The 14439-nt window shown below is 59.4% G+C and overlaps 1 protein-coding gene across 1 annotated transcript in view; it reads left to right on the top strand.

The window, feature by feature from the left end:
• Window positions 1–8: 8 nt before the first annotated feature.
• The window catches only part of mtmr11 (myotubularin related protein 11), a 173759-nt gene continuing 159328 nt past the window's right edge, over window positions 9–14439 (top strand). Inside the window, exons 1-4 of the mRNA XM_072490525.1 lie at window positions 9–43; window positions 547–607; window positions 2710–2846; window positions 7474–7546. Of these exons, the coding sequence (XP_072346626.1) occupies window positions 571–607; window positions 2710–2846; window positions 7474–7546 (247 nt within the window). The 5' untranslated portion in view covers window positions 9–43; window positions 547–570. The remainder of the gene's footprint in view (window positions 44–546; window positions 608–2709; window positions 2847–7473; window positions 7547–14439) is intronic.

Raw genomic sequence — 14439 nt, 5'->3', positions numbered from 1 at the left:
TGCTGGAGGATGGGGGAATGTTTGGGATTTGAAAGGCGATGAGGTGCTGGTTCTGTGTGTGTGTGTGTGTGTGTGTGTGTGTGTGTGTGTGTGAGTGTGAATCTTCACTTCCGCCCTGCCCTGCCACATTCCTCTCCTCCGATTGGAACTGCCGACTGCACAGGAACTGAGTAAAGTTCAGCCCCCCCCCCCAAGGGCGCATTCTCCCTGGTCAGCCTGGCAGATCAGCCGCAGCCTGAGGCACTCACGCTTCAACACTCCCAGCGGGGGGTGGGGGGGGGGTGGGGGGGGGTACAGTTACGGTTGCTGATCCTGTGTGTCTGTCTCTGTCTGTCATGTGTGTCTGTGTCTGGCTGTCGTGCCTGTGTGTCTGTCTGTCTGTCTGGTGTGTGTGTGTTTGTTTGTCTTGTGTGTGACTGGCTGTCTGTGTGTGTCTGTCTGTCTGTGTGCCTCTCTGTGTGTGTGTCTGTGTGTCAGCCTGTCCGGGTAATGCTGAAAGATGGGGTTCTCACTAACTGACGGAGAATTTTGCTGTTCTTGTTCCAGGCTCCCGTGTGTTCCTCCTTTGAGATGAGTGACCGGCTGGTGGGGGTCAGGTTACTGATGGGTAAGAACGAGGTGTCTGGGGGCGGAGGGCTGCTGATGGATTCTGCTTCAAGGCGAGAGGGGGGGTTAAACGTTGAGATGGGGAGGGGTTGATTGATTGAGATTTATTGTCACGTACCGAGTGAAAAGCATTTTTCTGCGTCCAAGGGAATGGACACACTACGTGTATGCAGCAGACAAAACAGAATATTCGGCAGAGTACATCGAGAAATAGTCATTGGTTACAGAGTGGAGGGTCAGAGAGGTAGTGACAGCGTTCAATCCTGTGTTGAATTGTAGCTCGAGCACTCAGCTCCCACTTGCCCTCCAGCACTCACTCTCTCTCCTCTCTTGTCTGTATCTTTAGTTAGGGGAATGGCCGTTGCCAGTCAGGAGTCCCTCTCGCTGTGATTCAGTCCTCTGTTGTCAGACTCTGCATCCACGTCACCCTCTCTGTGGCCTCAGAGTTGTGGTCTCAGAGTTTCTCTTTAATTGAGAGTCCCACAGCCCTGCCCTCGTCTATATTTACATTACTTGTAATTTGGGGTCCCATCCAATTAATCCCTTGAAAGACGCGTCAATAAATATCCTGTTGATGTGTTAAATCCACGGGGAGTAGCATCTCCTTCGCACTGTCAGAGGGTCAGTACTGAGGGAGTGTCGCACTGTGGGAGGGTCAGTACTGAGGGAGCGCCGCACTGTCAGTGGGTCAGTACTGAGGGAGCGCCGCACTGTCAGAGGGTCAGTACTGAGGGAGTGCCGCACTGTCAGAGGGTCAGTACTGAGGGAGTGCCGCACTGTCAGAGGGTCAGTACTGAGGGAGTGCCGCACTGTCAGAGGGTCAGTACTGAGGGAGTGCCGCACTGTCAGAGGGTCAGTACTGAGGGAGTGCCGCACTGTCAGAGGGTCAGTACTGAGGGAGCCGCACTGTCAGAGGGTCAGTACTGAGGGAGTGCCGCACTGTCAGAGGGTCAGTACTGAGGGAGTGCCGCACTGTCAGAGGGTCAGTACTGAGGGAGTGCCGCACTGTCAGAGGGTCAGTACTGAGGGAGTGCCGCACTGTCAGAGGGTCAGTACTGAGGGAGTGCCGCACTGTCAGAGGGTCAGTACTGAGGGAGTGCCGCACTGTCAGAGGGTCAGTACTGAGGGAGTGCCGCACTGTCAGAGGGTCAGTACTGCACTGTCAGAGGGTCAGTACTGAGGGAGCCGCACTGTCAGAGGGTCAGTACTGAGGGACTGCCGCACTGTGGGAGGGTCAGTACTGAGGGAGTGCCGCACTGTCAGAGGGTCAGTACTGAGGGAGTGCTGCACTGTCAGAGGGTCAGTACTGAGGGAGTGCCGCACTGTGGGAGGGTCAGTACTGAGGGAGTGCCGCACTGTCAGAGGGTCAGTACTGAGGGAGTGCCGCACTGTCAGAGGGTCAGTACTGAGGGAGTGCCGCACTGTCAGTTGGTCAGTACTGAGGGAGAGCCGCACTGTGGGAGGGTCAGTACTGAGGGAGTGCTGCACTGTCAGAGGGTCAGTACTGAGGGAGTGCTGCACTGTCAGAGGGTCAGTACTGAGGGAGTGCCGCACTGTCAGAGGGTCTGTACTGAGGGAGTGCCGCACTGTCAGAGAGTCAGTACTGAGGGAGCGCCGCACTGTCAGAGGGTCAGTACTGAGGGAGTGCCGCACTGTCAGAGGGTCAGTACTGAGGGAGAGCCGCAATGTCAGAGGGTCAGTACTGAGGGAGTGCCGCACTGTCAGAGGGTCAGTACTGAGGGAGTGCCGCACAGTCATAGAGTCAGTACTGAGGGAGCGCCGCAGTGTCACAGGGTCAGTACTGAGGGAGTGCTGCACTGTCAACGGGTCAGTACTGATGGAGCGCCGCACTGTCAGAGGGTCAGTACTGAGGGAGTGCTGCACTGTCAGAGGGTCAGTACTGAGGGAGCGCCGCACTGTCAGAGGGTCAGTACTGAGGGAGCGCAGCACTGTCAGAGAGTCAGTACTGAGGGAGCGCCGCACTGTCACAGGGTCAGTACTGAGGGAGTGCTGCACTGTCAGAGGGTCAGTACTGAGGGAACGTTTCCAGACGCTGTGGGCTCCGTTGCCGGGTCAAACTCAATCCTTGTCTTTGTCTTCCAGGGGAAAAGGTTAAAGGTGAGGCTCGGAATGTCAGGAAATGCAGCTTCAACAAACAACTTTGCGAATCCATCGCCGGGAAACTGCTTTGTACAAACTTCCGAGTGGCGTTTGTCGCAGTGGAAACCGGAACGCCCCAGGTACGGAACGCCCCAGGTACGGAACGCCCCATGTACGGAACGCCCCATGTACGGAACGCCCCATGTACGAAACGCCCCAGGTACGGAACGCCCCAGGTACGGAACTGTCCCAGGCGCGGAACTGTCCCAGGTACGGAACTGTCCCAGGTGTGGAATGCCCCAGGTGCGGAACTGTCCCAGATCTGGAACGCCCCAGGTGCGGAACTGCCCTAGGTGCGGAACTGCCCCAGGTGCGGAACTGCCCCAGGTGCGGAACTGCCCCAGGTGCGGAACTGCCCCAGGTGCGGAACTGCCCCAGGTGCGGAACTGCCCCAGGTGCGGAACTGCCCCAGGTGCGGAACTGTCCCAGGTACAGAATGCCCCAAGCACGGAACGTCCCAGGTACGGAACTGTCCCAGGAACGGAACTGTCCCAGGTACAGAACTGTCCCAGATCTGGAACGCCCCAGGTACGGAACTGTCCCAGGTACGGAACTGTCCCAGGTGCGGAACTGTCCCAGGTGCGGAACTGTCCCAGGTGCGGAACTGTCCCAGGTGCGGAACTGTCCCAGGTGCGGAACTGTCCCAGGCGCGGAACTGCCCCAGGTGCGGAACTGTCCCAGGTGCGGAACTGTCTCAGGTACGGAACACCCCATGTACAGAATGCCCCAGGCACAGAACGCTCCAGGTACGGAACGTCCCAGGTGCGGAACTGTCCCAGGAAATGAACTGTCGCAGGTACAGAACGCCCCACGTACGGAACTGTCCCAGGTACGGAACTGTCCCAGATCTGGAACGCCCCAGGTACGGAACTGTCCCAGGTACGGAACTGTCCCAGGTGCGGAACTGTCCCAGGTGCGGAACTGTCCCAGGTGTGGAACTGTCCCAGGCCCGGAACTGTCCTAGGCGCGGAACTGTCCCAGGTACGGAACTGTCCCAGGTACGGAACTGTCCCAGGTACAGAATGCCCCAGGTACGGAACTGTCCCAGGTGCGGAACTGTCCCAGGTACGGAACTGTCCCAGGTACGGAACGCCCCAGGTACGGAACTGTCCCAGGTACGGAACTGTCCCAGGTACAGAATGCCCCAGGTACGGAACTGTCCCAGGTGCGGAACTGCCCCAGGTGCGGAACTGTCCCAGGTACAGAATGCCCCAAGCACGGAACGTCCCAGGTGCGGAACTGTCCCAGGTGCGGAACTGTCCCAGGTGCGGAACTGTCCCAGGTGCGGAACTGTCCCAGGTGCGGAACTGTCCCAGGTGCGGAACTGTCCTAGGCACGGAACTGCCCCAGGCACGGAACTGTCCCAGGAGCGGAACTGTCCTAGGCACGGAACTGTCCCAGGCGCGGAACTGCCCCAGGTGCGGAACTGCCCCAGGTGCGGAACTGTCCCAGGTGCGGAACTGTCCCAGGTGCGGAACTGTCCCAGGTGCGGAACTGTCCCAGGTGCGGAACTGTCCCCGGTGCGGAACTGTCCCAGATCTGGAACGCCCCAGGTACGGAACTGTCCCAGGTGCGGAACTGTCCCAGATCTGGAACGCCCCAGGTGCGGAACTGTCCCAGGTGCGGAACTGTCCCAGGTGCGGAACTGTCCCAGGTGCGGAACTGTCCCAGGTGCGGAACTGCCCCAGGTGCGGAACTGTCCCAGACACGGAACGCCCCAGGCACGGAACTGTCCCAGGTACGGAACGCTCCAGGTGCGGAACTGCCCCAGGTGCGGAACTGCCCCAGGTGCGGAACTGCCCCAGGTGCGAAACTGTCCCAGGTGCGGAACTGTCCCAGGTGCGGAACTGCCCCAGGTGCGAAACTGCCCCAGGTGCGGAACTGCCCCAGGTGCGGAACTGCCCCAGCTACGGAACGTCCCAGGTGCGGAACTGTCCCAGGTGCGGAACTGTCCCAGGTGCGGAACTGTCCCAGGTGCGGAACTGTCCCAGGAGCGGAACTGCCCCAGGCGCGGAACTGCCCCAGGCACGGAACTGTCCCAGGTGCGAAACTGCCCCAGGCACGGAACTGTCCCAGGTGCGGAACTGCCCCAGGTGCGGAACTGTCCCAGGCCCGGAACTGTCCTAGGCACGGAACTGTCCTAGGCACGGAACGCCCCATGTACAGAATGCCCCAGATACGGAACTGTCCCAGGAACGGAACTGTCCCAGGTACAGAACGCCCCAGGTACGGAACTGTCCCAGGTATGGAACGCCCCAGGTACGGAACTGTCCCAGGTGCGGAACTGTCCCAGGTGCGGAACTGTCCCAGGTGCGGAACTTTCCCAGGTCTGGAACACCCCAGGTACGGAACAGTCCCAGGTGCGTAACTGTCCCAGGTCTGGAACGCCCCAGGTACGGAACTGTCCCAGGTGCGGAACTGTCCCAGATCTGGAACGCCCCAGGCGCGGAACTGTCCCAGGTGCGGAACGCCCCAGGCGCGGAACTGTCCCAGGTGCGAAACTGTCCCAGGTGCGGAACTGCCCCAGGTACGGAACTGCCCCAGGTGCGAAACTGTCCCAGGTGCGGAACTGTCCCAGGTGCGGAACTGTCCCAGGTGCGGAACTGCCCCAGGTGCGGAACTGTCCCAGGTGCGGAACTGTCCCAGGTACGGAACTGTCCCAGGCCCGGAACTGTCCCAGGTACGGAACTGTCCCAGGTACGGAACTGTCCCAGGTGCGGAACTGCCCCAGGCGCGGAACTGTCCCAGGCACGGAACTGCCCCAGGCGCGGAACTGTCCCAGGTGCGGAACTGTCCCAGGTGCGGAACTGTCCCAGGCCCGGAACTGTCCCAGGTACGGAACTGCCCCAGGTGCGGAACTGCCCCAGGCGCGGAACTGTCCCAGGTACGGAACTGTCCCAGGTGCGGAACTGTCCCAGGCACGGAACTGTCCCAGGCGCGGAACTGCCCCAGGTGCGGAACTGTCCCAGGCCCGGAACTGTCCCAGGCGCGGAACTGTCCCAGGCGCGGAACTGTCCCAGGTGCGGAACTGTCCCAGGCGCGGAACTGTCCTAGGCACGGAAAGCCCCATGTACAGAATGCCCCAGGCACAGAACGCTCCAGGTACGGAACGTCCCAGGAACGGAACTGTCCCAGGTACAGAACGCCCCACGTACGGAACTGTCCCAGGTACGGAACTGTCCCAGATCTGGAACGCCCCAGGTACGGAACTGTCCCAGGTGCGGAACTGTCCCAGGTGCGGAACTGTCCCAGGCCCGGAACTGTCCTAGGCACGGAACGCCCCATGTACAGAATGCCCCAGGCATGGAACGCCCCAGGTACGGAACCGTCCCAGGTACGGAACTGTCCCAGGAACGGAACTGTCCCAGGTACAGAACGCCCCAGGTACGGAACTGTCCCAGGTACGGAACTGTCCCAGGTACGGAACTGTCCCAGATCTGGAACGCCCCAGGTGCGAAACTGTCCCAGGTACGGAACTATCCCAGGTGCGGAACTGTCCCAGGAACGGAACTGTCCCATGCACAGAACGCTCCCAGGTACGGAACGTCCCAGGTGCGGAACTGTCCCAGGTGCGGAACTGTCCCAGGTGCGGAACTGTCCCAGGTGCGGAACTGCCCCAGGTGCGGAACTGCCCCAGGTGCGGAACTGCCCCAGGTGCGGAACTGTCCCAGGAGCGGAACTGTCCCAGGTGCGGAACTGTCCCAGGTGCGGAACTGCCCCAGGAGCGGAACTGTCCCAGGTACAGAACGCCCCATGCACAGAACGCTCCAGGTACGGAACTGTCCCAGATCTGGAACGTCCCAGGTGCGGAACGCCCCAGGCGAGGAACTGTCCCAGGTGCGGAACTGTCCCAGGTGCGGAACTGTCCCAGGTGCGGAACTGTCCCAGGTGCGGAACTGTCCCAGGTGCGGAACTGTCCCAGGTGCGGAACTGCCCCAGGTACGGAACTGTCCCAGGTACGGAACGCTCCAGGTGCGGAACTGCCCCAGGTACGGAACTGCCCCAGGTACGGAACTGTCCCAGGTACGGAACTGTCCCAGGTACGGAACGCTCCAGGTGCGGAACTGCCCCAGGTACGGAACTGCCCCAGGTACGGAACTGTCCCAGGCACGGAACTGTCCCAGGCGCGGAACTGTCCCAGGTACGGAACTGTCCCAGGTACGGAACTGTCCCAGGCGCGGAACTGTCCCAGATCTGGAACGCCCCAGGCGCGGAACTGTCCCAGGCGCGGAACTGTCCCAGGCGCGGAACTGTCCCAGGTGCGGAACTGCCCCAGGTGCGGAACTGCCCCAGGTGCAGAACTGTCCCAGGTAGGTTTCCTGTCCCTCTGGGATTCCCCAGGTAGGGGGGGGCCTGCCCCTCCCAACTCCCCCAGGGAGGGGTCTGTTCCAACTGCAGCACCTGGATTATCTGTTACTTCTGCTGTGCACATGTGGATTGCCCCCTTTCCCGTGCTACAAGTGACTGCTACGCCACTCTCGGTGATGTAGATCGTCATGCCCTGATATCTGCTGCACTCTAACTTCTCACCTGGCACCTGGTTTGAGTTCTGTTCTGTCACTGCCCTCGTTGTAGCTGCCGCAGAGTCGGGCTGGATGGCGCAGGAGAGGCTGGGCCTGGGGTGAGGGAAGTGCCTGCAGTCAGGGTCTGGCCCAATGTGTGTGTGTGGGTCTGTCTCTGACCCGATATTTACCTTTACTTGTGCAGGTCGCTGAAGAAGGCAGCCTTCTGCTCGGAGCCGATGATGTCGCCCTGTCGTGTATCGACCGTGTTGTAGCAGGTAAGGCAGTTGGAGATTGTTCGATTGGGACCTGCTCGTGTCAGTGTTGTATTGGGGTTCTGCGCGTGTCTGTGTTGGATTGGGGGCTCTGCACGTGTCTGTGTTGGATTGGGGGTACTGCGCGTGTCTGTGTTGGATTGGGGGTACTGCGCGTGTCTGTGTTGTATTGGGGGCTGCGCGTGTCAGTGTTGGATTGGGGACTCTGCGCGTGTCTGTGTTGGATTGGGGGCTCTGCACGTGTCTGTGTTGGATTGGGGGCTCTGCGCGTGTCTGTGTTGGATTGGGGGCTCTGCACGTGTCTGTGTTGGATTGGGGGCTCTGCGCGTGTCTGTGTTGGATTGGGGACTCTGCGCGTGTCTGTGTTGGATTGGGGGCTCTGCGCGTGTCTGTGTTGGATTGGGGACTCTGTGCGTGTCTGTGTTGTATTGGGGACTCTGTGCGTGTCTGTGTTTGATTGGGGGCTCTGCGCGTGTCTGTGTTGGATTGGGGACTCTGTGCGTGTCTGTGTTGGATTGGGGGCTCTGTGCGTGTCTGTGTTGGATTGGGGGCTCTGCGCGTGTCTGTGTTGGATTGGGGGCTCTGCGCGTGTCTGTGTTGGATTGAGGGCTCTGTGCGTGTCTGTGTTGGATTGGGGGCTCTGCGCGTGTCTGTGTTGGATTGGGGGCTCTGTGCGTGTCTGTGTTGGATTGGGGGCTCTGTGCGTGTCTGTGTTGGATTGAGGGCTCTGCGCGTGTCTGTGTTGGATTGGGGGCTCTGTGCGTGTCTGTGTTGGATTGGGGGCTCTGTGCGTGTCTGTGTTGGATTGAGGGCTCTGTGCGTGTCTGTGTTGGATTGAGGGCTCTGTGCGTGTCTGTGTTGGATTGAGGGCTCTGCGCGTGTCTGTGTTGGATTGGGGGCTCTGTGCGTGTCTGTGTTGGATTGGGGGCTCTGTGCGTGTCTGTGTTGGATTGAGGGCTCTGCGCGTGTCTGTGTTGGATTGGGGGCTCTGTGCGTGTCTGTGTTGGATTGGGGGCTCTGTGCGTGTCTGTGTTGGATTGGGGGCTCTGTGCGTGTCTGTGTTGGATTGGGGGCTCTGCGCGTGTCTGTGTTGGATTGGGGGCTCTGCGCGTGTCTGTGTTGGATTGGGGGCTCTGTGCGTGTCTGTGTTGGATTGGGGGCTCTGTGCGTGTCTGTGTTGGATTGAGGGCTCTGCGCGTGTCTGTGTTGGATTGGGGGCTCTGTGCGTGTCTGTGTTGGATTGGGGACTCTGCGCGTGTCTGTGTTGGATTGGGGGCTCTGTGCGTGTCTGTGTTGGATTGGGGGCTCTGCGCGTGTCTGTGTTGGATTGGGGACTCTGCGCGTGTCTGTGTTGTATTGGGGACTCTGTGCGTGTCTGTGTTGGATTGGGGGCTCTGCACGTGTCTGTGTTGGATTGGGGGCTCTGTGCGTGTCTGTGTTGGATTGGGGGCTCTGCGCGTGTCTGTGTTGGATTGAGGGCTCTGTGCGTGTCTGTGTTGGATTGGGGGCTCTGCGCGTGTCTGTGTTGGATTGGGGGCTCTGTGCGTGTCAGTGTTTGATTGGGGGCTCTGTGCGTGTCTGTGTTGGATTGAGGACTCTGCGCGTGTCTGTGTTGGATTGGGGGCTCTGCGCGTGTCTGTGTTGGATTGGGGACTCTGCGCGTGTCTGTGTTGGATTGGGGGCTCTGTGCGTGTCTGTGTTGGATTGGGGGCTCTGTGCGTGTCTGTGTTGGATTGAGGGCTCTGCGCGTGTCTGTGTTGGATTGGGGACTCTGTGCGTGTCTGTGTTGGATTGAGGGCTCTGTGCGTGTCTGTGTTGGATTGGGGGCTCTGCGCGTGTCTGTGTTGTATTGGGGACTCTGTGCGTGTCTGTGTTGGATTGGGGGCTCTGCACGTGTCTGTGTTGGATTGGGGGCTCTGTGCGTGTCTGTGTTGGATTGGGGACTCTGCGCGTGTCTGTGTTGGATTGGGGGCTCTGCGCGTGTCTGTGTTGGATTGAGGGCTCTGTGCGTGTCTGTGTTGGATTGGGGGCTCTGCACGTGTCTGTGTTGGATTGGGGGCTCTGTGCGTGTCTGTGTTGGATTGGGGACTCTGCGCGTGTCTGTGTTGGATTCGGGGCTCTGCGCGTGTCTGTGTTGGATTGGGGGCTCTGCGCGTGTCTGTGTTGGATTGAGGGCTCTGTGCGTGTCTGTGTTGGATTGGGGGCTCTGTGCGTGTCTGTGTTGGATTGAGGGCTCTGCGCGTGTCTGTGTTGGATTGGGGACTCTGTGCGTGTCTGTGTTGGATTGAGGGCTCTGTGCGTGTCTGTGTTGGATTGGGGACTCTGTGCGTGTCTGTGTTGGATTGGGGGCTCTGTGCGTGTCTGCGTTGGATTGGGGGCTCTGCGTGTGTCTGTGTTGGATTGGGGGCTTTGTGCGTGTCTGTGTTGGATTGGGGACTCTGCGCGTGTCTGTGTTGGATTGGGGGCTCTGCGCGTGTCTGTGTTGGATTGGGGACTCTGTGCGTGTCTGTGTTGGATTGGGGGCTCTGTGCGTGTCTGTGTTGGATTGGGGGCTCTGCACGTGTCTGTGTTGGATTGGGGGCTCTGTGCGTGTCTGTGTTGGATTGGGGACTCTGTGCGTGTCTGTGTTGGATTGAGGGCTCTGCGCGTGTCTGTGTTGGATTGGGGACTCTGTGCGTGTCTGTGTTGGATTGGGGACTCTGTGCGTGTCTGTGTTGGATTGAGGGCTCTGCGCGTGTCTGTGTTGGATTGGGGACTCTGTGCGTGTCTGTGTTGGATTGGGGGCTGCGCGTGTCTGTGTTGGATTGGGGGCTCTGCGCGTGTCTGTGTTGGATTGGGGACTCTGTGCGTGTCTGTGTTGGATTGGGGACTCTGCGCGTGTCTGTGTTGGATTGGGGGCTCTGCGCGTGTCAGTGTTGGATTGGGGGCTCTGCGCGTGTCAGTGTTGGATTGGGGACTCTGCGCGTGTCTGTGTTGGATTGGGGACTCTGTGCGTGTCTGTGTTGGATTGAGGGCTCTGCGCGTGTCTGTGTTGGATTGGGGACTCTGTGCGTGTCTGTGTTGGATTGGGGGCTGCGCGTGTCTGTGTTGGATTGGGGGCTCTGCGCGTGTCTGTGTTGGATTGGGGACTCTGTGCGTGTCTGTGTTGGATTGGGGACTCTGCGCGTGTCTGTGTTGGATTGGGGGCTCTGCGCGTGTCAGTGTTGGATTGGGGGCTCTGCGCGTGTCAGTGTTGGATTGGGGACTCTGCGCGTGTCTGTGTTGAATTGGGGACTCTGCGCGTGTCAGTGTTGGATTGGGGACTCTGCGCGTGTCTGTGTTGGATTGGGGACTCTGTGCGTGTCTGTGTTGGATTGGGGGCTCTGCGTGTGTCTGTGTTGTATTGGGGACTCTGTGCGTGTCTGTGTTGGATTGGGGGCTCTGTGCGTGTCTGTGTTGGATTGGGGGCTCTGTGCGTGTCTGTGTTGGATTGGGGACTCTGCGCGTGTCTGTGTTGGATTGGGGACTCTGCGCGTGTCTGTGTTTGATTGGGGAATCTGCGCGTGTCTGTGTTGGATTGAGGGCTGCACGTGTCTGTGTTGGATTGGGGACTCTGCGCGTGTCTGTGTTGGATTGGGGACTCTGTGCGTGTCTGTGTTGGATTGGGGGCTCTGTGCGTGTCTCTGTTGGATTGGGGACTCTGCGCGTGTCTGTGTTGGATTGGGGGCTCTGTGCGTGTCTGTGTTGGATTGGGGACTCTGTGCGTGTCTCTGTTGGATTGGGGGCTCTGTGCGTGTCTGTGTTGGATTGGGGACTCTGTGCGTGTCTGTGTTGGATTGGGGACTCTGTGCGTGTCTGTGTTGGATTGGGGACTCTGCGCGTGTCTGTGTTGGATTGGGGACTCTGTGCGTGTCTCTGTTGGATTGGGGGCTCTGTGCGTGTCTGTGTTGGATTGGGGGCTCTGCGCGTGTCTGTGTTGGATTGGGGACTCTGTGCGTGTCTGTGTTGGATTGGGGGCTCTGTGCGTGTCTGCGTTGGATTGGGGGCTCTGCGTGTGTCTGTGTTGGATTGGGGGCTTTGTGCGTGTCTGTGTTGGATTGGGGACTCTGCGCGTGTCTGTGTTGGATTGGGGGCTCTGCGCGTGTCTGTGTTGGATTGGGGACTCTGTGCGTGTCTGTGTTGGATTGGGGGCTCTGTGCGTGTCTGTGTTGGATTGGGGACTCTGTGCGTGTCTGTGTTGGATTGGGGACTCTGCGCGTGTCAGTGTTGGATTGGGGGCTCTGCACGTGTCTGTGTTGGATTGGGGGCTCTGCGCGTGTCAGTGTTGGATTGGGGGCTCTGTGCGTGTCTGTGTTTGATTGGGGGCTCTGCGCGTGTCTGTGATGGATTGGGGACTCTGTGCGTGTCTGTGTTGGATTGAGGGCTCTGCGCGTGTCTGTGTTGGATTGGGGACTCTGTGCGTGTCTGTGTTGGATTGGGGGCTGCGCGTGTCTGTGTTGGATTGGGGACTCTGTGCGTGTCTGTGTTGGATTGAGGGCTCTGTGCGTGTCTGTGTTGGATTGGGGGCTCTGCACGTGTCTGTGTTGGATTGGGGGCTCTGTGCGTGTCTGTGTTGGATTGGGGACTCTGTGCGTGTCTGTGTTGGATTGAGGGCTCTGCGCGTGTCTGTGTTGGATTGGGGACTCTGTGCGTGTCTGTGTTGGATTGGGGACTCTGTGCGTGTCTGTGTTGGATTGAGGGCTCTGCGCGTGTCTGTGTTGGATTGGGGACTCTGTGCGTGTCTGTGTTGGATTGGGGGCTGCGCGTGTCTGTGTTGGATTGGGGGCTCTGCGCGTGTCTGTGTTGGATTGGGGACTCTGTGCGTGTCTGTGTTGGATTGGGGACTCTGCGCGTGTCTGTGTTGGATTGGGGGCTCTGCGCGTGTCAGTGTTGGATTGGGGGCTCTGCGCGTGTCAGTGTTGGATTGGGGACTCTGCGCGTGTCTGTGTTGGATTGGGGACTCTGCGCGTGTCAGTGTTGGATTGGGGACTCTGCGCGTGTCTGTGTTGGATTGGGGACTCTGTGCGTGTCTGTGTTGGATTGGGGGCTCTGCGTGTGTCTGTGTTGTATTGGGGACTCTGTGCGTGTCTGTGTTGGATTGGGGGCTCTGTGCGTGTCTGTGTTGGATTGGGGGCTCTGTGCGTGTCTGTGTTGGATTGGGGACTCTGCGCGTGTCTGTGTTGGATTGGGGACTCTGCGCGTGTCTGTGTTTGATTGGGGAATCTGCGCGTGTCTGTGTTGGATTGAGGGCTGCGCGTGTCTGTGTTGGATTGGGGACTCTGCGCGTGTCTGTGTTGGATTGGGGACTCTGTGCGTGTCTGTGTTGGATTGGGGGCTCTGTGCGTGTCTCTGTTGGATTGGGGACTCTGCGCGTGTCTGTGTTGGATTGGGGGCTCTGTGCGTGTCTGTGTTGGATTGGGGACTCTGTGCGTGTCTCTGTTGGATTGGGGGCTCTGTGCGTGTCTGTGTTGGATTGGGGACTCTGTGCGTGTCTGTGTTGGATTGGGGACTCTGTGCGTGTCTGTGTTGGATTGGGGACTCTGCGCGTGTCTGTGTTGGATTGGGGACTCTGTGCGTGTCTCTGTTGGATTGGGGGCTCTGTGCGTGTCTGTGTTGGATTGGGGGCTCTGCGTGTGTCTGTGTTGTATTGGGGACTCTGTGCGTGTCTGTGTTGGATTGGGGGCTCTGTGCGTGTCTGTGTTGGATTGGGGGCTCTGTGCGTGTCTGTGTTGGATTGGGGGCTCTGTGCGTGTCTGTGTTGGATTGGGGGCTCTGCGTGTGTCTGTGTTGTATTGGGGACTCTGTGCGTGTCTGTGTTGGATTGGGGGCTCTGTGCGTGTCTGTGTTGGATTGGGGGCTCTGTGCGTGTCTGTGTTGGATTGGGGACTCTGCGCGTGTCTGTGTTTGATTGGGGAATCTGCGCGTGTCTGTGTTGGATTGAGGGCTGCGCGTGTCTGTGTTGGATTGGGGACTCTGCGCGTGTCTGTGTTGGATTGGGGACTCTGTGCGTGTCTGTGTTGGATTGGGGGCTCTGTGCGTGTCTCTGTTGGATTGGGGACTCTGCGCGTGTCTGTGTTGGATTGGGGGCTCTGTGCGTGTCTGTGTTGGATTGGGGACTCTGTGCGTGTCTCTGTTGGATTGGGGGCTCTGCGCGTGTCTGTGTTGGATTGGGGACTCTGTGCGTGTCTCTGTTGGATTGGGGGCTCTGTGCGTGTCTGTGTTGGATTGGGGACTCTGTGCGTGTCTGTGTTGGATTGGGGGCTCTGCGTGTGTCTGTGTTGTATTGGGGACTCTGCTCGTGTCTGTGTTGGATTGGGGGCTCTGTGCGTGTCTGTGTTGTATTGGGGACTCTGCGCGTGTCTGTGTTGGATTGGGGACTCTGAGCGTGTCAGTGTTGGATTGGGGACTCTGTGCGTGTCTGTGTTGGATTGGGGGCTCTGCGCGTGTCTGTGTTGGATTGGGGGCTCTGCGCGTGTCTGTGTTGGATTGGGGGCTCTGTGCGTGTCTGTGTTGGATTGGGGGCTCTGCGCGTGTCTGTGTTGGATTGGGGACTCTGTGCGTGTCTGTGTTGGATTGGGGGCTCTGCGGGTGTCTGTGTTGTATTGGGGACTCTGCGCGTCTCAGTGTTGGATTGGGGACTCTGTGCGTGTCTGTGTTGGATTGGGGACTCTGCGCGTGTCTGTGTTGGATTAGGGACTCTGCGCGTGTCTGTGTTGGATTGGGGGCTCTGTGCGTGTCTGTGTTGGATTGGGGGCTCTGCGCGTGTCTGTGTTGGATTAGGGACTCTGTGCGTGTCTGTGTTGGATTGGGGGCTCTGTGCGTGTCTGTGTTGGATTGGGGGCTCAGCTCGTGTCTGTGTTGGATTGGGGACTCTGTGC

The sequence above is a fragment of the Scyliorhinus torazame genome, chromosome 26 (assembly GCF_047496885.1).
Source record: "Scyliorhinus torazame isolate Kashiwa2021f chromosome 26, sScyTor2.1, whole genome shotgun sequence".
Lineage (NCBI taxonomy): Eukaryota > Metazoa > Chordata > Chondrichthyes > Carcharhiniformes > Scyliorhinidae > Scyliorhinus > Scyliorhinus torazame.
Note: the sequence above shows the minus strand (reverse complement) of the source record. Positions and strands in the feature narration are given on the sequence as shown.